General features: G+C 43.4%; 1 protein-coding gene across 1 annotated transcript in view; it reads right to left on the bottom strand.

Annotated features, from left to right (window-relative positions):
* Nucleotides 1-21,127, bottom strand: part of FANCC (FA complementation group C) — a 413,110-nt gene that overhangs the window by 180,606 nt on the left and 211,377 nt on the right. The window contains 2 exon segments of the mRNA XM_030193652.1: nt 8,327-8,491; nt 19,712-19,776. Of these exon segments, the coding sequence (XP_030049512.1) occupies nt 8,327-8,491; nt 19,712-19,776 (230 nt within the window).

The raw sequence follows: 21,127 nt of genomic DNA, 5'->3' as shown, positions 1-21,127 counted from the left end.
GCAGGCTGCGCAAGAAGATAAAACAAACTGCAGCCTTCTCTGGACGAGGTTCACGCCGCCCTGAACTGCCCTCCCGATACTGCAGCACTAACAACAGGGCAAGCTGGACGAGGTTCACAGACACCGATCCTGCAGACAGCAGTGCAACGTAAACGAACAGGTACAATTAAGGGGGCAGAAACTTTAAGGGAGAGGCCATGGAACTTGAAGGGGAGACAGACAAACACATGGAGAGGGGGTGAGAGAACAGAAGGGGAGAGGAAAAATGATGCACATGGATGAATGGAGGGCATGAGAAAGAGAGCACAATCACTGGTTAAAAGAAAGAAAAGGAATTCAAAAACGAAACACGGGGGGGGGGGGGGGGGCACCCTTACATTGCCACTCACAGGAGGGAAGGGGGGAAAACTTCTAACAGAAAGGGGGGGGACTGCACTTCACACAGAAGGAGGGGGACATGCACACACACACAGTCTTTCACTCTCTGTGTGTCACTGTGACACACACTCTGTCAAACACACACACACACACACACACACACTCTGTTTCACTGTCACACCCACACTCTCACACAAGCATACACTCTGTTTCAATGCCCACTGTAACACACACACACTCTCACATTCACTCTCTCTCTCACACACAGACACTCTCAAACACGCTCTCAAACATATACTGCACCTGGGAAGACAGTTGCTTCACATGACGGAACAACACAGCAACAGATGATTTACAAATTTAACAAATATTCCTTCTCATTATAATACTTTTCTAACAACTCTATAGTTACCAAAAACAAAAAAAAAAAACATTGCTAGCGCCCGTTTCCTTTCAAACAGAAACGGGCCTTTTTTTACTAGTGTTTCAATATTTCTGTCAACACATACTTAATTACACACTGTTTCATTTTACTGACAATATTCTATATTTAAGTGATACATTTATAGTGGGTTCAATATTTGGCTAGTGCACTGTGGTTATCTAATGATGTTAATTTTACTAAGGGATAAGCAAGGTTTGCCTGTTTGTATAGTTTTCCTTACATTATTCTGACTGCATTACATATACACCTAGTACAGTGAAATTCTGTTTATACCTTATAGGTTAGACTAAATATTGTTGTTAAATGTGATGCTTTCATTTTATTTACATTGTCATAACTGGTTAAGTTACTGTATTAATATAATGCCCAGTATCATTTAGTGCAAATAAATTTAGTAGGTTTTTGTCCTGAACAGGTTTTTCCTACACTTGCATTGTGCTATCAACAGTACAGTTTCACTTGCAATGCGTATGCATTCTTCCTTATTGCCTGTGTTTATTGCAGTATTTAATTGATGTAGTATGTTGTTACTTTACGAGCTTATGTACAACCTGCATTAAAATTAAATCCATGAAGCATTGTCACAGACTTATAAACATGCATCTACGGTTCTATGGCATGGACTTTTCAATAGACTCAGAGTAGTGTGTTGCATGCCACATTTAACCATGACCACAGCGTGATTTGTTGTAAACTTTTATATGGAGGGAAGAATCAGCCTGTCAGAGAGAGAGATCTGGATGTGCGCCTTGGGAGAGCTTTCATCCTGTTGTTAAAAGAAGCCGTCCTCTATGGTGCAAGGCATGCAGGCTTGGGAAATACATATACAGACCTGCCCCTTTTTTATTAAGGAAAATTAAATCAGATGTTGAATTTTGAAGATTATTTTTTAGGGAGCTTCTAAGACAAACTCGTCATCTACTTAAGAGGCAACTCAGTTGCCCTTCCATGGTGAAATTAACTCCTTCTGATCTGCAGTGTTACTTGTGAGTGCTCGTCCTCATTCATCCAAATGATCCTCTTAACTTACTCCTGTTGACTTCTGCCCTGGACATCCTGCAGCAGGGATCACAGGATGAATCCAATCTGAGCAGCAAGTTTTATTTTGCAAGCCCTAAGAAGTAAAACAGTAAGTCTGTTGCTTGTTTTAAAAATATGTGTGTTTCTTGAGAAAATCTGTCAGCTTTGTTGACAGAAGCAGTGCTGTTAAAAGGGTCACAAATAAACTGCGAAAGGGCAGTGCGGGAAGAATTCTTTCCTTTTTTTTCCCCCCTAAAGAAGAGAAAAAAAAAAGGCTACCAAACTTTCATACATGCAGCTGCAGGTATAGAGTAGATGTCCCCAAGCCTTGGGAGGTAATACTGTCCCTTTAAATGAATACCCTGCGGGCTCAGTAGGGCCGGGCTCCCAAGTTCGAACCTCGCAAGGTGAAGAAAGGAGGGAATGCCATAGACTAAGTGACCAGAACACTAACTCACTATTCCATGGTTGCAAAAAAACACAGAACATGCAACTGCCCCAAGCAACATGAATGCACCAGTACAGGAGTGCCAGCAAAGACTCCCTACTGCCCCAATCTTGGAGCCAGGAAGGCAGAGGTCCACGACCCGGAAAGATGGGATTCTGGTAGAAAGGATGGCCGCAACAACAAACAAAGGCTGCCAACATGCTCAAGACCCCTCCCACCAGGGAGGTGCAGTGGTGCGGCCAGCTACAACCATGGACCCCAAGACGGGAACGACTGGAAAGGTGCAGGTCAGAGCCAACTAAGCCGTACGGCTACCAAAGTACTGTAAAAGCACACTGCCAACTGAGCACAGCCGAAGGTAACTATTAAAAAAAAAAAAACAAGTGTCCCACCTGAGAAAGGAGGGAATTATTCCTCTCGGCAGGCCGAAGCCTGAGAAGAAGCAGGGAATCGGTACTAACAGTCCTCCTGAATATGCGCTGAAACGGCCTGCCAAAAAATAAAAACTGCTGCTATGAAATACCCAAGGACGCCACTCTCCCACAGACACCAGCTGAAACTAAGGGGAACCGAGAACAGAGGAAAAAATAAAACTGTGCTTACTAATTCTCTTGTGTTTTTACATTTTTGCAAGGAACACTCTATGAATAGCCCTTTCAGCAAGACAAAGAAAACAGCTTACATGAAGGGCAGGAGTAAGGAACCCATACCTGCCCCACATGCTAACAACCCAGAAGTAAGTATCCATGCCACTTCCAAATCCCACCGAGCCGCAGAGGCCACAGACGAGTGAGGGGAGGGACCCAGTCTCACTAGGTGTCACCTTAATTGGCAGATGAGGGACCCAAGCACCACTGGGTGTCATCCTGAAGAAACCAAAATCTGGCTACCAGCACACCCCTTGCTCAACTGTCACCCAGATGAGCTGGGTCAGGAGCCACTCAGCAGGCATCAAGAGGCTCTCCACGCTCTGTCCACCATCCACTAGGAGAAAGAGAAAATACTGAACGTTCCAGGCTGCACGACACCCTTAAGGGGCAAATTACTTGGAACTATTTTCTCTGTCTTCTTCTGCGTATGTATGGACACAACCCATTAGTCTGCACTGGTCTGGTATAGATGACAAAGAAGCTCTCTTTAATTGGTAGGATAAAAAAGGCAGCTAAGTAAATTTGCATTTTGTGTAAGCACTAAACCACCTACTCCTCTCTCCTCTCTCTATGCCGACTTTATACATGTAAGAAAGTATATACAGGGTCACTCTGTATATACTTTTATATATGAATTCAATGGCAAATTTTTCATGTGTGTTCTAAATTTAGCTTCATAGATATCTACAGCTGTAGCCAACTATAATCTATATTTGTTTCTAGAATTGATTTTGTTCTTAAAGTCAAAGAATAAAGAATAATCCTTGATTTTTTTTCATGCATTTAGGCTAAAGTATATTTTGGTATATGAAAGGGTCCCTGCTCCACGCTGTGTCAGCTCCCTATCTTGGAGAAGGGACCCTTTCATTCTGAGAAGATGCAAAGAGATTCATAGGGGTCAGTTCTATAAAAGTCACCCAAAGTTTGATACTAAAATGCAAGGCGCTGAGCACGAATTCTATATTGGCATCTGAGCGCAAGTCCGCATTTATGCACCAACATTTATGTCATTTGAATTTTTTTCCATGCTGTCTATTATGGTATCATTTGTATTATACTGACATATATCACATTTCTGTTATACCAATATTTCCCAAACTGTGCACCTCGGTATCCTGGTGCGCTGCGACAAACTCGCAGGAGTGCCGCAGGAGGAAACGCACATTAATGGCCTGCACACGCCACTGTCGTTTCCTGCCCACCATGAGAGCTGATATATCTTGGGGCAGTGAATCTTAAGCCCTGTTGCTGCAGGAGAGTGAGGAGCACTGAAGGCCACAAACAGAGTAGCTGTGGCTCCCCACCTGAGGAGGGCTTGAGGAGGGATGGAGCAGGGTGTGCGAGGAGCTGAGGGCCCGGCACAGGCTAAAGGCCAGACACAGAGGAAGCAGCTTGGCTGTCAGTGGAGCCACACGGGAAGTGAGATGCTCTGTCATCAGACTCTATGCTGCTTTAGGGTGGGTGGGGGGGAAGAGAGAAAGACCTGGGAGGAAATGTATGGCTGGGGGGGGGGGGGGGGGTGTCCTGGAAGGAAACGTCTGGCAGGGGAAGGGGAGATCTGAGAGGAAAAGTGTGGCCCAGGACGGCGGATGGAGAAACGAGTGGCCGGGGGAGGGTATGTGTGTGAAAAATTACTTGGACACTAAGAGGGGCATAATCGAAAGGGGTGCCCAAGTTTTCCTAAGGACGTCCTCGCAGGACGTCCCGGCGAAGGGGCGGGGAAACCTGTATTATTGAAACAAGATGGGCGTCCATCTTTCGTTTCGATAATACGGTCGGGGACGCCCAAATTTTGACATTTAGGTCGTCCCTAGAGATGGTCGTCCTTAGACTTGGTTGTTTCTGATTTTTGGCGATAATGGAAACTAAGGACACCCATCTCAGAAACGGCCAAATGAAAGCCCTTTGGTCATGGGAGGAGCCAGCACTCGTAGTGCACTGACCCCCCTGACATGCCAGGACACCAACCGGGCACCCTAGGGGGCACTGCAGTAGACTTCAGAAAAAGCTCCCAGGTACATAGCTCCCTTACCTTGTGTGCTGATTATGTGCAGAGCCCCCCAACCCCCCCCCCAACCCCCCCCCCCCAAAACCCACTATCCACAACTGTAAACCTCTACCATAGCCCTTACAGGTGAAGGGGGGCACCTACATATGGGTACAGTGGGTTTCTGGTGGGTTTTGGAGGGCTCACATTTACCACCACAAGTGTAACAGTGTCACGTCTGTGGTCGTGACCCCTCTCAGACTTACCTTATTTCTGGGGGTCAGTTTCTGAGCTGGCTTCTGTCTGTCCTTTCTGAGTTAGTTCTGTCTCTGTGTGCTGGCTGCTTCCAGCGTGGCTATAATTACTCCACTATAATGCACCTCTGTGTGTTGCCTGAGTTAGCTCTGCCTCTGTCTCTGTGTGCTGGCTGCTTCCAGCATGGCTCTAATTACTCCACTATACTGCGCCTGTTTGTGTTGAGCCTCTCTATGCTTCAGTATGCTTTCTGCCTGCTTCTTGGTTTGTGCTCCCCTCGCCCTCTGGTGACCAGAACCGGTGGCTGCCACAGACTGTCTTGCTGTCCCTACCTGTTCCAGATTGCAGCCCAGTCCGGTCCGGATCTTCCAGGCTGCCAGACTTGTCTTTCTTGTTTGTACCTGAACAGCACCCATAGTTGCCTTGAGATTGCTGCAGATGAGCCTCAGGTGCTGATGGGCTTTATTAATCACCTAGAAACTTCTGTGTTTGCCTTTGCATTGCCTAAGGTCCCTGGTATGCTGGGGTGCTCTGTGCACTTCTGCCTAGTTCAGTTTATTATCTGAGATTCTTGCCTGATTTTAGTCTAGTCTTTGTGTAGTTTATCTTGTACTGTATTGCTTGTTTCCCAGTCTTGTTTCTTGTTTGTATTTCTCTGTCTAGTTCTTGGTTGTCTGTGTTTCTTGTTTAGTGGCTGCTTTGCAGCTTTCAGTCCTGACCCTTAAGCCTGTCCATTTCCTGCCTAGTGTAGTATTGTCTGTGAGTCCTAGCCCAGTTTCCTGCCTTGCTGCCCATGTATATTCATTTCCCCTCTGACCCTTAGTCCTACCCTGTTCAGCCTAGTTGGTTTCCAGTTCCTGCCCTGTCCGGTAAGTCCTGCCGGCCACCTGCACCTGGGGGCTCAACCCCTGGGGCATGGTGGTCAAGTGTAGGTGAAGTCTAGCTGTCCCTGCCAGAGTTCTGCCTTGTCTCTGGTGTGGGGTTGTTTTGACTGCTGCTGCCGCTCCTTGGCAGTGATCCAAGGGCTCACGAACCCAGGTTTTGCCTTGAAAGCCTGACAAACAGGTTGGGGGAGGGGCTGGGTCTGCCTGCCTGAAGTGCACAGCACCCACTAAAACTGCTCTAGGGACCTGCATACTGCTGTGATGGACCTGAGTATGACATTTGAGGCTGGCACAAAATATTTTTTAACTATTTTTTTGAGCGTGAGAGGGGGTTAGCGACCACTGGGGGAGTAAGGGGAAGTCATCCCCAATTCCCTCCGGTGGTCATCTGGTCAGTTCGGGCACCTTTTCGTGGCTGGGTCATAACAAAAAAAGGACCAAGTAAAGTTGTCCAAGTGTTCGTCAGGGACGCCCTTTTTTTCCATTATGGGTCGAGGACGCCCATGTGTTAGGCACGCCCAAGTCCCATCTTCGCTACACTTCCGACATGCCCCCGGGAACTTTGGTCGTCCCTGCAAAGGAAAGCAGTTGGGGACGCTCAAAATCGGCTTTTGATTATGCTGATTGGGCGACCCTGGGAGAAGGACGCCCATCTTCCGATTTGTGTCGAAAGATGGGCGTCCTTCTCTTTTAAAAATAAGCCTGTAAGGGCACCATTAACCGGGTATATATTTGGTCATTTTACTAATTATACCGTTATCAAAATTGTAAGTTTTATGTTAAACTGTATCTGCTGTACACTGACTTGGGTGAATCTCTTCATAAAGGCTGTTAATAAAGCCCTGATAGTGCTGACCAGCCCTAGAGCAGATATTCAGTGGCACGTAACTGGAAACTGCTTAGGAAAATCAGTTTTGACTGCGGATATCAGATTAGTGATGCGGAGGTCCAGGCCGGAGTCAGAGCAGAGCCAAAAACATCCAGGTGCTGCAGATATTCAATGCCAATGCCCAGATAGCTTACTGGACCACATATAGTGCTGTCATAACTAAGTTTACTGCTTAATTTTCTATTGTGCTCCTCTGAGGAGGAACAGGTGCTGACATTTCTGTGAATATTTGCTGTGTCAACCAGGGGCGTAACCAGACACCCAACTTTGGGTGGGCCTGGACTCAAGATGGATGGGCAGAAGAACCCCTCCCTGTCCCACAGGTGATTTGGTCTCTCCTTGTCTCACCTGCATGCCATCTGCTATTTACAAGGTATGCAGGAGGGACAGTAGTTGGGAGTTTTCAGCTGGTGGGGCTAGGGAATCAGCATAGGTGTGCTGCTACTGGGTGGGCCTGAGCCCAAAGTGGGTGGGCCTGGCCCACCCTTGGCTACGCCACTGGTGTCAACTTCAGCAGCAGCAGACTGCTTGATATATCCATAAGAAATTGTAGTGCTTGACATGTGTGACTTGACATCAGAGGCATTGATCTGAGGCATTACAGACCAAATTGCTGCTTTTAGAAAAGCTACATAAAAAGACACATTTAATGAAAATCCAAACAGAACTTCTTAGAATCCAAGCTGAACTGAATGCTTTAAGAACTGCTGATACAGCCTGAGCTATACAATGTACCAAAATACACTTTTATTAACATGCTGCAGTCAGTGTTTTAAACACATTTTGTATAAATGCATGAAAAATCAAGGAATATTTTTTATTCTTCAGCTTTAAGGTGGCTACAGCTTAAGCTGAAGCTTTCAATCTACGTAGATATCCATGAAGCTAAATTTAGAGCATACATTATGAAAAATATGCCACCATATTCATATTCACATGTTTATGCTAACGGTGCACATAAAGACTGATCCTGTATATACTTTCATACATACATAAAGTAGGCATTCCAGAGAGTAAAGTAGGCAAGCAAATACATGTGTATTTATGCTGTTCTGGAGCAGGCCTGCATATAAGCATGCTACTGCTGACTGCATGTGTAAGTGGTGACTTTAAAAGGGAAAGTATATGTGTACTTTCCCTTCTAAAATCAATGCTGTTTAGACCTATACTGACCACATATACATCTAGTTCAAAAAATATATTTTGTTTGTCTGTTCTAAGTTTTATACTCACCAGAAGTCTGTAATAGGATTCTACGCAGAAATAGCAAGATTAAGAGTGCCAACAGTGCATTAAGCTCACTTGTACTCATTATGATATGGTAGCAACTGGCCCTCCTAAGCAGGATAAAAGTATTCTATTTCACTTACTGTAGTAATGCCTCATTGACTGCTGCTAGAAACTGGACACTGAGAGGCTCTTGTATTCCCCAGTCACAATAGGTAAGGAGGGCTTCAAGCAGTGGAGTAACCTCAGGTAAGGTGAGAAGAGGAGTACAAAGCACAGATACGGCATGAACTCGATCAGCTGACATTCTATAGCAAGGGGAAAAAAAGACAGTAAATTATATGTTTTAAAATTAAAAAGTAGTAGCAGACACCTGCTGAAATTCACTGCAGGATTATTTTGCCATTTTGCTCTACCCCTCCCCTCAACCAGACTACAGCACCTCTGACCTGTGTTGCCCCTTTCACTCAGGGAAGGAAAATCCACCTGGGTGGATGGACAACAGAATCCCACGTAATCAATAGAGCATAAGGGATAACATGAGAGCGTGAGATTCACCCAGATGTGGTTGGGACCCAGTCGGTGGGAGGAGGGTGCTAGTGTAGAGCACATGCCCAGGTGCAGGTGGACCTGAGCTGTGCTGGGGATAGACCCTCTCTAAGTAGCCACAGGGTTAGCCCCAGATGAGTGGCTAGGTGTTTCGTGACAATATGTTTATGTTACACACGTATCTCTGGTATTGTTGTTGTAATGCTAGTACTGTAAAAGGTAAGTAGGCTCCTCCCAGATGCCATCTGGGTACCTATTTGTATGTGCAGTAACAGAATTACCCCCATACTGGCTACCCTGCAAGTTATTCAGGAGGAGAGAATAATGAGAGCTGTTCTCTTGGTAGCTTTCGCCCTGGAGCCTAACACAAACTGGACACTCAGTTTATTTTTTCATAACATGTTCTCTGTTATTCATTCTAATCCTAATAATTTGTAAAAAATGTGTTGAAAATGGCTGACTGGGGGCAAAATAATGCTCCAAAAATTTTACAAATGGGGGAGGGGGGGTAAAGACATACCGAGTTCAAAAATAGGTCAGAGAAATTAGCTTCCCCTCTCCTCAAACATGGCCAAATCTATGGAAAAGGCAGTTCCAGCTTCTACATCATAGAAACTTACATACAATGAAACACTAAAGTTAATTTATTCCTTCTTCCAGACTGCCTCTCCTCTGTTCTCTGTCTCTCTACCTCCAAAAGCTACCCTCATGCAAGTATCCCACCACCCCGCTGCTCCACTTTCAAAACTGTCCCACAACCCCCAAACTACCCTGTAACTACCCCTATTCTTCTTACCACTTTGTAATTATTTATATTGTTACTATGAAAGCCGCATTGAGCCTGCCATGTGTGGGAAAGCGCGGGGTACAAATGTAATAAATAAATAAACTGTTCCCCTCAACTACCCCCTTTGTCACTGCCTCACTACCTCCAAACTGCTCCACCACAATGCCAGCCCCGGACATAATATATATAAAACAAACCTCGGTCTAAAAAATGCAGTCACAGAGGGAGTGAACAAGAAAATAACAAAACAAACATCTCGATCATTGAACCACTTCACATTGAACCACTGTCCATCCTTAGAAACTTGTCCACCCTTTGAGACATAAAACGTTTTGCATAGCCTCACTTGGCAGAGTTTATACTCTGAGACCACTTGCTTCACATAAAAAATATTTATGTTATATTAAATATATATGCCATCATTGGTTTGAGTGGTGTATATATAATATACATGTTTGTTTTGTTATTTTCTCATTCACTCCCTCTGTGACTGCATTTTTTAGACCGAGGTTTGTTTTATATATATTGCATTCGATTTACCTTATGGTCAATTTTGGGATTTAATATTTAGTCAGCTGATCCCTGGACATAACACATACAGAGCATATACACAACACAAAACAGACTATAAAACAATCCCTTACACTGATGGATTGTATTTTAGGCATTCTGAAATATATTTCATTTTCTTTGTTTTTATTTCTATTGTAAAACTACTAACTGACGCATAAAGTTTTCTTACTTTTTGCTGTGTACACTGCCAACAAATATCTATTGCTGTGGACAAAGTTAGAGGTACTGGAAAACAAGGCACATACCTAGGATCCAAAGTTTAGGGGAGCCCTGGTCAGATGTTCTCAGGGCTCTGGAGGTTAGGATTAACAATTGTTGGCTTTTCTTCAGGATTTAACAAATGTTTGCATTAATATCCAAAAGCTATAAAGACAAGCAGCTAATATGTCTGAACATTTCAGAACTTAAAACTTCTATCTGCAGTTCTTCAGTCCTCCCCTTGTTTCAGTAAGCCCACCTTGCCTGCTTCTAGTAAACTTAGAAGCAAAGAATGTAAGTAAGATCCTGCCAATGGGAAGGCAGTAGCAAAAATTGAGCACTGGAATGCTGCTCTAGTCAAAGGAACAGAGGAGTTGAGGTGAGCTGGGAATTTCTGTGCTGAATACATACAGTTTCTGTATATGGTAGGGGGAAATGAAACATCTACCCAAAGTGCCCCAATATATCATACTTGCCAAGTCTCCCACATTCAGCGGGAGACTCCTGCTTTGGCAGGTCATTTCCTGCATTCCCCCAAAAGATGCAGACACTCCTACTCATGAGAGAGAGGGGAGCACAGAGGTTTAGAAGCTAGCACTCATGAGTGCAGAAGTGAAAGAAAAGGGTAGTGCAGGATCTTAGAGCTTCTGCTGGTCCTGTCCGACACAAGAAGTCTGCACCTGAAGGGGAAGACGTGGCAGATGCTGTGTGTGGGCAGGCACTTCCAGGCCCCATTCTGCTCTCCTATTTCAATTCTGTGCTAGACCCGAGAAACTGACGATGATAATGAAAAGACAAGTGAGGGAGAAATGCTGGACATAGATGGATAGAGGGGAAGGGGAAGGGTAAAGAGAGAGACAGAGAAGCTGGACAGGGGACAAAGGAGAAGGGAAGAGATGGAAAACCAGATAGAGGGAGCTTAAACAATGGATGGTGAGAAGGAAGATGAAACAGAGTGGACAGAGGCAGGAAAATGAAGAAAGCTGAATGTGAAAGAGCAGTGCCAATTATAACATAGTAACATAGTAGATGACGGCAGAAAAAGACCTGCATGGTCCATCCAGTCTGCCCAACAAGATAAACTCATATGTGTATACCTTACCTTGATTTGTACCTGCCTTTTTCAGGGCCCAGACCGTACAAGTCTGCCCAGCAGTATTTCCCACCTCCCAACCACCAGTCCCGCCTCCCATCACCGGCTCTGGCACAGACCGTAAAAAGTCTGCCCTCCACTATCCTCGCCTCCCAACCACCAACCTCTCTTCCCCCACCTGCTCCGCTAGATGTAGGACGGACAGAGAGAAAAGAAACAGAAAGTAGACAACAGGTCCTGGAAACCAAGTTAAGAGGACAAATAGAGAACAGCAGAACCTGAGACTGGGACCAACATGTTTACAAAGATAAAACCATCAGACAACAAAAGATATTAAAAAAATAATTATTTTAATTTAGTGATTGGAATATATCAGCTTTGAGAATTTACATCTACTATCTTTACACTTTGAACAGTACAGGAAGAATACATCGCCTTCTCATCCATGCCTGTTGTCATTGGTGTAAATAAAACATTTTCTAGAATAACTGTGGGGGAGATGTGGGGTAGTGTGCAACTAGGAGGCATGTGCTTAAAATCTCCCTCTCAAAAATTGATATTCTTTGGTTTCTCTGATACATTTTTAGGGGGAGAACCAGTTCCAGCAGCTGAAGTATAAATTTAGGACCCTGTTTACTAAGGTGAGCTAGCATTTTTAGCGTGTGCATAAAATTAGCGAGTGTTAACCTTGTAGGCGCCGATAGGAATAGTATGGGCGCCTACATGGTTAGCGCAAACTAATAATTAGCATGCCCTAAAAACGCCAATGCACCTCTAGCACAGCTTAATAAACAGGGCATTCAGGGGGTCTTTTGCTAAGGCGTGCTGGCGTTTTTTGCGCACATTAAAAATAGGCACACGTTAAACGCTACAGACGCCCTTAGGAATGCACTGGCGTCTTTAGCGTGCCTATTTTTTTTTTTTTTACTTTATTTATATCTTTTAACATTTACATATCCACATAAATGTAATGGAAATATACAAGAAATATGTTAATTTTAACAATAATAAAGGAAATTTCTTTCTCCATTATTTTGTCCACAAATCAAATCTATGATCCAAGCACTAGGAAAAAAAGTAAAGGAAAATTAATACAATTGAAATTCAGAGATTAAACAAAATCCCGCAAGCCTACATAATAGCATTTTCCTCACTGGGAGACAGTTAAAGGCTTTTCCACGCATTCTTGTGCCTCAATAAATTGTAATAACTTTAAGGATTCAAAGAATATATAATTATTTTCATTGAGAGATATCAAACATCTACAGTGGTGGAAATAAGTATTTGATCCCTTGCTGATTTTGTAAATTTGCCCACTGACAAAGACATGAGCAGCCCATAATTGAAGGGTAGGTTATTGGTAACAGTGAGAGATAGCACATCACAAATTAAATCCGGAAAATCACATTGTGGAAAGTATATGAATTTATTTGCATTCTGCAGAGGGAAATAAGTATTTAATCCCTCTGGCAAACAAGACCTAATACTTGGTGGCAAAACCCTTGTTGGCAAGCACAGCGGTCAGACGTCTTCTGTAGTTGATGATGAGGTTTGCACACATGTCAGGAGGAATTTTGGTCCACTCCTCTTTGCAGATCATCTCTAAATCATTAAGAGTTCTGGGCTGTCGCTTGGCAACTCGCAGCTTCAGCTCCCTCCATAAGTTTTCAATGGGATTAAGGTCTGGTGACTGGCTAGGCCACTCCATGACCCTAATGTGCTTCTTCCTGAGCCACTCCTTTGTTGCCTTGGCTGTATGTTTTGGGTCATTGTCGTGCTGGAAGACCCAGCCACGACCCATTTTTAAGGCCCTGGCGGAGGGAAGGAGGTTGTCACTCAGAATTGTACGGTACATGGCCCCATCCATTCTCCCATTGATGCGGTGAAGTAGTCCTGTGCCCTTAGCAGAGAAACACCCCCAAAACATAACATTTCCACCTCCATGCTTGACAGTGGGGACGGTGTTCTTTGGGTCATAGGCAGCATTTCTCTTCCTCCAAACACGGCGAGTTGAGTTCATGCCAAAGAGCTCAATTTTTGTCTCATCTGACCACAGCACCTTCTCCCAATCACTCTCGGCATCATCCAGGTGTTCACTGGCAAACTTCAGACGGGCCGTCACATGTGCCTTCCGGAGCAGGGGGACCTTGCGGGCACTGCAGGATTGCAATCCGTTATGTCGTAATGTGTTACCAATGGTTTTCGTGGTGACAGTGGTCCCAGCTGCCTTGAGATCATTGACAAGTTCCCCCCTTGTAGTTGTAGGCTGATTTCTAACCTTCCTCATGATCAAGGATACCCCACGAGGTGAGATTTTGCGTGGAGCCCCAGATCTTTGTCGATTGACAGTCATTTTGTACTTCTTCCATTTTCTTACTATGGCACCAACAGTTGTCTCCTTCTCGCCCAGCGTCTTACTGATGGTTTTGTAGCCCATTCCAGCCTTGTGCAGGTGTATGATCTTGTCCCTGACATCCTTAGACAGCTCCTTGCTCTTGGCCATTTTGTAGAGGTTAGAGTCTGACTGATTCACTGAGTCTGTGGACAGGTGTCTTTCATACAGGTGACCATTGCCGACAGCTGTCTGTCATGCAGGTAACGAGTTGATTTGGAGCATCTACCTGGTCTGTAGGGGCCAGATCTCTTACTGGTTGGTGGGGGATCAAATACTTATTTCCCTCTGCAGAATACAAATAAATTCATATACTTTCCACAATGTGATTTTCCGGATTTAATTTGTGATGTGCTATCTCTCACTGTTACCAATAACCTACCCTTCAATTATGGGCTGCTCATGTCTTTGTCAGTGGGCAAACTTACAAAATCAGCAAGGGATCAAATACTTATTTCCCCCACTGTACATGGAAATTTCAAAGAAAAACTAGCACCAAGTTTGAGAGTTCTTGTTTTATATGACAAGAATTCTCTTCTTTTCTTCTGGGTATCTCTCGCCAAGTCTGGAAAAATCTGAACTTTTGAACCCATAAATTCTGTATTAATATGGCGAAAATAAGTCCGAAATATATTATTTCTGTCCATCTCTAGTGCAAAGGTAACTAATAAAGTTGTCCTTTCAGTCACTATCTCCAAGGAGCTTTCTAGGAAATGGGTCAAATCCAGGTCCGGGGCAGCTTGAGTTTGTCCATCTTTATACCTTCCAGTTATGTACTGGGCCCTAGCAACAGGTGGAAAACCTGCTACTGGTAACCCCAATACATCCGTGAAATACTTCCTCAGCATATCCAAAGGGGAAATCAAAGGAGATTTGGGGAAATTTATGAACCTCAAGTTGTTCCTACGACTCTGATTTTCCAAATATAATATTTTACGAGCTTGAAATTCTCTCTCCTTGATTAAAGTGGCTACTACATTCTAAGACTTAGAAATCTCTGTTCCCAAAGTCATTACCTTATCAGTGTTCCCTTGGACTTTTTCAGCCAAATCTTTATGTTTTTCTTTCAAATCAGTTATTTCCCCTTTAAAAGAGGAAGAAATAAGTTGTAAAGAAGTGTGTATACCTTGAACTGAGTCCCAGAGTGCTTCGAGCGTTACCACAGCTGGTCTTGCAAATCCTCGGTTTTCCTCAGGAGCAGAGACGCCATCCAAAGATGAGGGAACAACTTCCTCCGTTGTTGGTTTGGTTGGCATCGAGGATACAACGGGGCCTCCCAAAACAGTTGGCAGGGGCGGTATACAACTAATCGCACCAGCCTCCTGTATCTCCGCCATACCTAAACCTGCTCTGGGTCGCGGGGGAGCTGTTTTTGGAGGCGGACTAAGCGAAGCCTCCTCAATGCTATGGTCCGCTTCAACAACAGTGGACCCTGTAGAAACGGGTTGTTTCTCTCCAAGGATCGTCACTCCAAACGATTCCAAGACGGTCTGTCGAGCAGCAGGGCCCATAGCTTGGCTCGGGGAGGTAAGAGCTTTTGCTTTCCCCTTTCGCTTCCCCATGTTGTTTAATAAGAGAACTGACGCAGGGCCGTCCAGGAAATCAGGAGCAGCGATCTTTGCGTCCTTTCAAATCGCCATCTTGGATCTCGCATCGTCTATTTTTAACTTGCGCTAAAAATGCCAGCATGCCTTAGTAAAATACCCCCTCAGTGATTAAGTGATTTCACTTTTCAAATTGCCTTCTCTCAATCATAGACCCACAGGGTAAGGCAAAAAAGTTACCCCTAGAGTTTTTTTGCTCTTTTCTCAGCAACCGTTTGAAATTTCACTGTAAAATTTTACAGCTTTATTTGTTGTTACTATCTACTTTTATGTGCACAGTGGCATGAGATTATCTTTAAATACAGCAAAGTTACAGACTTTTTAGCGTGACCAGTGATTTTCACTTGTTCAAAAATGTTTGCAGTGTAAAATTACCATAATTTGAAAAAAAAAGGGGTACCTGCTTACTGTTAATGACATCACAGCAGTGTAGACTTTTGTAAACAATAATTTAAATTTCAATAATTTATATTTGATAATATGATAATTTACAGATAATTTCTTTTAAAAGCATTTTGGATTGGAACAGCTGGGCAAGGTGTTAGTAGCGGACAAAATGAGAATCCAGACACTGCATGAACAAGATTTCAGAGCAAAGGTGATAGTGGCTGCACATCATCTCACGAACTGGAAGCTCAGCACTGTGAAGAAACTTTGTTGTCATGACTGCAAAATTCTTACTGTTAACTGTATTGTTTGAATGATGTTATTTCATTGTGTTTCAGCTTGAACAGTTTTAACGCACAAAAATCGCTAGGTAGTAATGCTAAAATGTCAGTAACATCAACATAGCTTAAGATAATTAAATGTTGTTTAGTAGTAATACGTTAAGTATGATGATTATATAAGTACGAAAAATTTCTCATTGAAATTTGAAGCAATTACTCTTGCCAGAATTCTGTGCCAAAAAAAAAATCTAAATTCGGTGCAAAAAGTTTACAAATTCTGCAAAATTCTGTGCACAAAATTTGCAAATTCTGCATTTATTTGTCACAATTTAACCAATATTACAGCCCCTCTCCCTGTACACAGATACCATCCATATTTTTCCCAGCACCCATAGCATCCACCTTTTTTTTTTACAGCCCCCCTCCCTATCCATATTTTTCCAGCCCCCCTGTTCCCACATAGCATCCCTTGTTTTTTTACAGCCCCCACCTCCCTCCCTCCCTGCACCAACACATAAAATCCTCCTTTTTTTCCCCAGCCCCCTCTCTCTCCCTCACTCTCTGAACTCACATAGCATTCCTTTTTTTTTACAGCCCCTTCCTCCCCCACACAGAGTATCCTGCTTTTTTGCAGCCCCCTTCCTGCCCCATAACATCCCTTTTTTTGCAGCTCCCTCCCACCCACAGCATCCTTTTTTTTACAGCCACCTACAGCATCTCCCTTTATAGCCCCCACAGCATCCCCCCTTTTTGTACACCTTCCCTGCTCCAAACATAGCATCCCCCTTTTTTTTCAAGCCCCCCTACCTCATAGCATCCCCTTTTATCCAGCTTCCACACACAGCATCCCTTTTTTACAGCCACCCACAGAACCCCCCCCTTGTTACAGCCCTCCATCCCCCACAGCATCCCCCTTTTCTTTTATAACCCTTCCTTCCCCCCAACACATAGCATCTCCCTTTTTTTGCAGTCTGCTCCCACCCACAGAATCCTTTTTTCTTTTTTTTACAACCACCCACAGCATCCCCCAAATTTTTGTACAGCCCCTCCCTCCTAGCCACCCTCACACTCACCCGTGAGATAGGAGTAGGAGGAGGAGCTGAGCAGGAGAACCTCTTCAGAGCAGGAAAGAACCCCAGTCTTTCCTGCCCTGCTGCTGCCGCCCTCTCACTGCTCCTGTGCTTTTTCCAAATGGCCGCCAAGATCTGAAGAAGTAGTCTCACAAAATTACCGCTTGAAGTCTCTGCAGCCTTTTTGAAAAAGCAAGGCACCAGCGGGAGAGCCGTAGCAGCAGGGCAGGAAAGAGTGTGTTTCTTTCCTGCCCCCAAAGAGGCAACTAGACCAACAGGGCGTGAAGTACTCAGGTAGGCTGGGTGGCAGCGGGCGGGAGAAGAGTGCAGATTCTGTGCAGAAATGTTGAATTCTGTGTGACTGGGGAATTCTGTGTAAATTCTGTGCTCCACAGTCACACAGAATTCCGGCAGGAGTAAAAACTGCAGGAGAGCTACTATATATATATATATATATATATATATATATATATATATATATATACACACACACACACGTATAAATATATATATATATATACAAACATGGATGTACAAATACATAAAACAGATAAACAAAAGAGAGATATACATCTGCACACACATACAAAACACAGACATGCACTGACAAGCAACACAGATACAAACAGATGTGCATGCGTGCGCACACATACATGCACACACCAAAACGGTTTGGAAAGAATTCCATGAACCATGTTCTGCATGCTTTCCCCACTTGTTTATCATCAAGTTAGGTTCCTTTCTGGCTTAGGTAAAGCAACCCAGAATATCAGATAACATTTCAGGGTTTATAAGAGAAGGTTTTGCTGGAGGAATGAATTAATTTCTTACATTTCTCTCAAAGTGTGTTAACCCTGTGCAGATAAAGTGGTTCGTAAAGAGCAGGCTGAGGGAGCCTGTGTTGATTTCTATTTAAAGAATTTCTTCTTTGTTGAAAGAGTTGTGCCTAGATGGAGAGATGGAGGATAGTGTTTCTTCATGCTTCCTGAATGATTTATGGCAAAATGTCATGTGTACAATATTTATTTCCACTAGGGCTTTTTTCTTTTCTTGCCCTTTTTTTCTTGGGCTAGGTTTCCTCTTTGTTTGTGTATTTTATTTATTTTTTGAACTTGATAAAGGGGTCATTCTACTAAGGTCGCTAAAAGGTGGCCCAAGTTGTGACCTTTAGCGCTCCAGTAAAATGGCCACTTTTGTATTGTTTTTGTAATGACCATGCACTAATTTCCCCAGTAGAGCATGGGCATTACTGCGGGAGCCATTACCACCACCTATTTAGGAGGCGGTATGGGCTCCCATGCTAATCGGGTAGCACACGGTAATGTGCCCACATTACCCAATTAGCACAGGCAGGTCTACTCTCCACCCACGGGTACGCCTCCCGCACTGAAAAATAAAAAATATTTTCCAGCGTTGGATTAGTGTGTGCTAAGCGGAACACTAAAGGTAGTGCTCTTTTAGTGCACGGTAGGCCCGCATTAGGCCCACCACGCCTTAGTAAAAGGGCCCCAAAATGTGTAACATATATGTATTTAAAATGATAAACTCATCTCACTATAAACATGTTCACAGCTTGGAGGTGAAAGAAAAGCATCACCTTCCAAGTATTATTTCCCTTGACAAATAATATTGAAACTCTCACTAGGGAAAATAATGGGAAAAGGAAAGAAAGCAAAACTGAAGCCTAAGGCCCATTTAAAAAAAATAACAAAGAAAAAAAAACGAAACCTGAAAAACTGTAAGCAGCTGCACAGCCATATTAGTTGCAGTCATGACAGAAGTCACAGCCATGTTTTTTAGTCCTAACTAGATAACCCTAAAAATGTTGCAATGGCATGTGACTCAACTGTGTGATAAATGAACTGCTGGTCTTCACAGAAAATTAGTTCCATCATTTAAAAATAAAAATTATTTATAGAATTTCAAATCATTTACAAAGAATATACTTTGCACAGCAAAATAAGGAAACAAACAAACAAGGAAGATTTTATATTTAAGTAGTTCACAAACTAAGAGGTATAACCGCTATTATGAGAAGCTGCAATAAGAAAAAGATTTCCATCATTTTTTGGACATTAATGTTTTGGAGAACAGTGACTTACAAAATTATGCATTTCTGCTGTGCGTAATTTTGCATTCGTATCGGTTTTAAGGTTTGTATAACAACTGACTTAACTTACACTGAAGTCAGTTGTTATACAAATCTTAAAACCGATACGAATGCAAAATTATGCACAGCAGAAATGCATAATTTTGTAAGGCACCCCAATCCTTACATCTATCTTTGTACTCTTTTTCACCCACAGATCATGTTGGTCCAATCTGACTGGATGATTACGCCCTTTCTAGTGGGAAAAAAAGCCTGAAGTGTATTGCATATAGATCATGTAAAAGGCCTTAATTGGTTCCCTTATGTTGAGATACTTAGTTAGCAAAGAAGTTTAAAGAAACAACTTAAAGTTCACACCCTATGTGCTTATGTGCTTCTCTCAACACCCCTTGAGTTCTGTCAGGCTGAGTTATGTTGGCTTCTGCACTGAACGGGTAGTGTTCACCTTTAAGACTTCCTTGAATGATGTTTGGATAACACCTACCTTCTTTGGATGTTAAGTCCATTAAGCAGATTTCCTTTGAGTTCTGTCACTAATGATAACACCATCTGTAAAACAAAAATCAATAACACTAACTCCCCCCTCACCAACACAAACGCATTGTAGATAGGATGCAATCAGTTTTACTTTCATACTTTTTTCTTTGGCAAAGCCAGCTGAAAAATGTTCAGATAAAAATGGACAGACATTATACTGCTAATTTTTTTATAGCTACAATCAGATTAATTTCCCATTTGGCAAATTTAAGGGGGGGAGGAAGTAATTTATAGTTATGCTTTCTTGGGAATTAAAGTAAATCAACTTTACATTAAAAAAGATAAAAACAATCTTTTGGAACAAGGAAGAAATTATACAAAATTAATCCTATGCTTTTCATTGCCTGTGGAAGACTGGAATCTGAGGCACGGCCAGGAAACTATACCTCTTTAGAATCAAACCTTTCTGACCTTTAAAAAGATTCAATACCACCCTTAACATATAGGGGAATAGTTATTAACATGCATTACATTACTGTAATGCACTTTAAAAAAAGCTACCACTGGACAAGCTGTAATGAAAAGCAAAGCATGCAAAACACCTCATTACCATATAAATTGAATAACAGTATTTCTCTGTCTTAGGGGCCCTTTTACAGTACTGCTACTGGCGGTAGTCCTGCCACGAGCACTCACCATTTCCAGGGAAAAAAGAAAAATCCTGGAAATGGCTTGCGCAACGGTAATTGGGCATCGCCATACACTGCCCGGTTACTGCCAGGTTAGTGCGGGAGCCCTTATCAGCACCTCACCGGGTAGCAGTAAGGGCTCTCTGTTGCATGGCCATGCGGTAAGAGTTCTCTTACCGCATGGCCATGTGTGCTGGGGCTTTTTTACCTGCTGTGGTAAAAAGGGCCCTGGTGCATGAGAAAAAAACCCCCCACCGCCAGCACAGGGCCCTTTTTTCTGCAGCTTGGTAAAAGGACCCCTTAGTGAGGTGAAAGAAGCTATTAGAGCTAAAAGAAAATCCTTCAGAAACTGGCCTTTCTTCCCTGAATCACATTCTACCCCCTCCAAAGATCACCCTCAATCACATCTCCCCTGCCCTAAAGACCCTTCCCTCCCAACGTCCCACTAATACAAACCCCTCCCTGTTCCGAAGAGCCACCCACTCACTCCCCCCCCCCCCAGCCTACCTTTAGTAATCACTGGTGTCTAGTGGGGTTGGGGCAGGTGTGATCCCCAGTCACTCCTGTCCCTTGCCAGTGCCAAATTCAAAATGGTACCAGTTATACCTAGTGGTAGTTTTGCAGTACTACTGTTAGGGGTCAAGCTGCCGTATAAAGTCCTTTTAACTTATTAGGCTCTTTGACCCTAGTGGTAGCTCTGCAAGACTACTGCCAGAGGTTACTGGCACCATTTT

Source organism: Microcaecilia unicolor, chromosome 2 (assembly GCF_901765095.1).
Source record: "Microcaecilia unicolor chromosome 2, aMicUni1.1, whole genome shotgun sequence".
In the NCBI taxonomy this organism is placed as follows: Eukaryota; Metazoa; Chordata; class Amphibia; order Gymnophiona; family Siphonopidae; genus Microcaecilia; species Microcaecilia unicolor.
The sequence above is the reverse complement of the archived record's forward strand: the minus strand, read 5'-3'. Positions and strand labels throughout refer to the sequence as shown.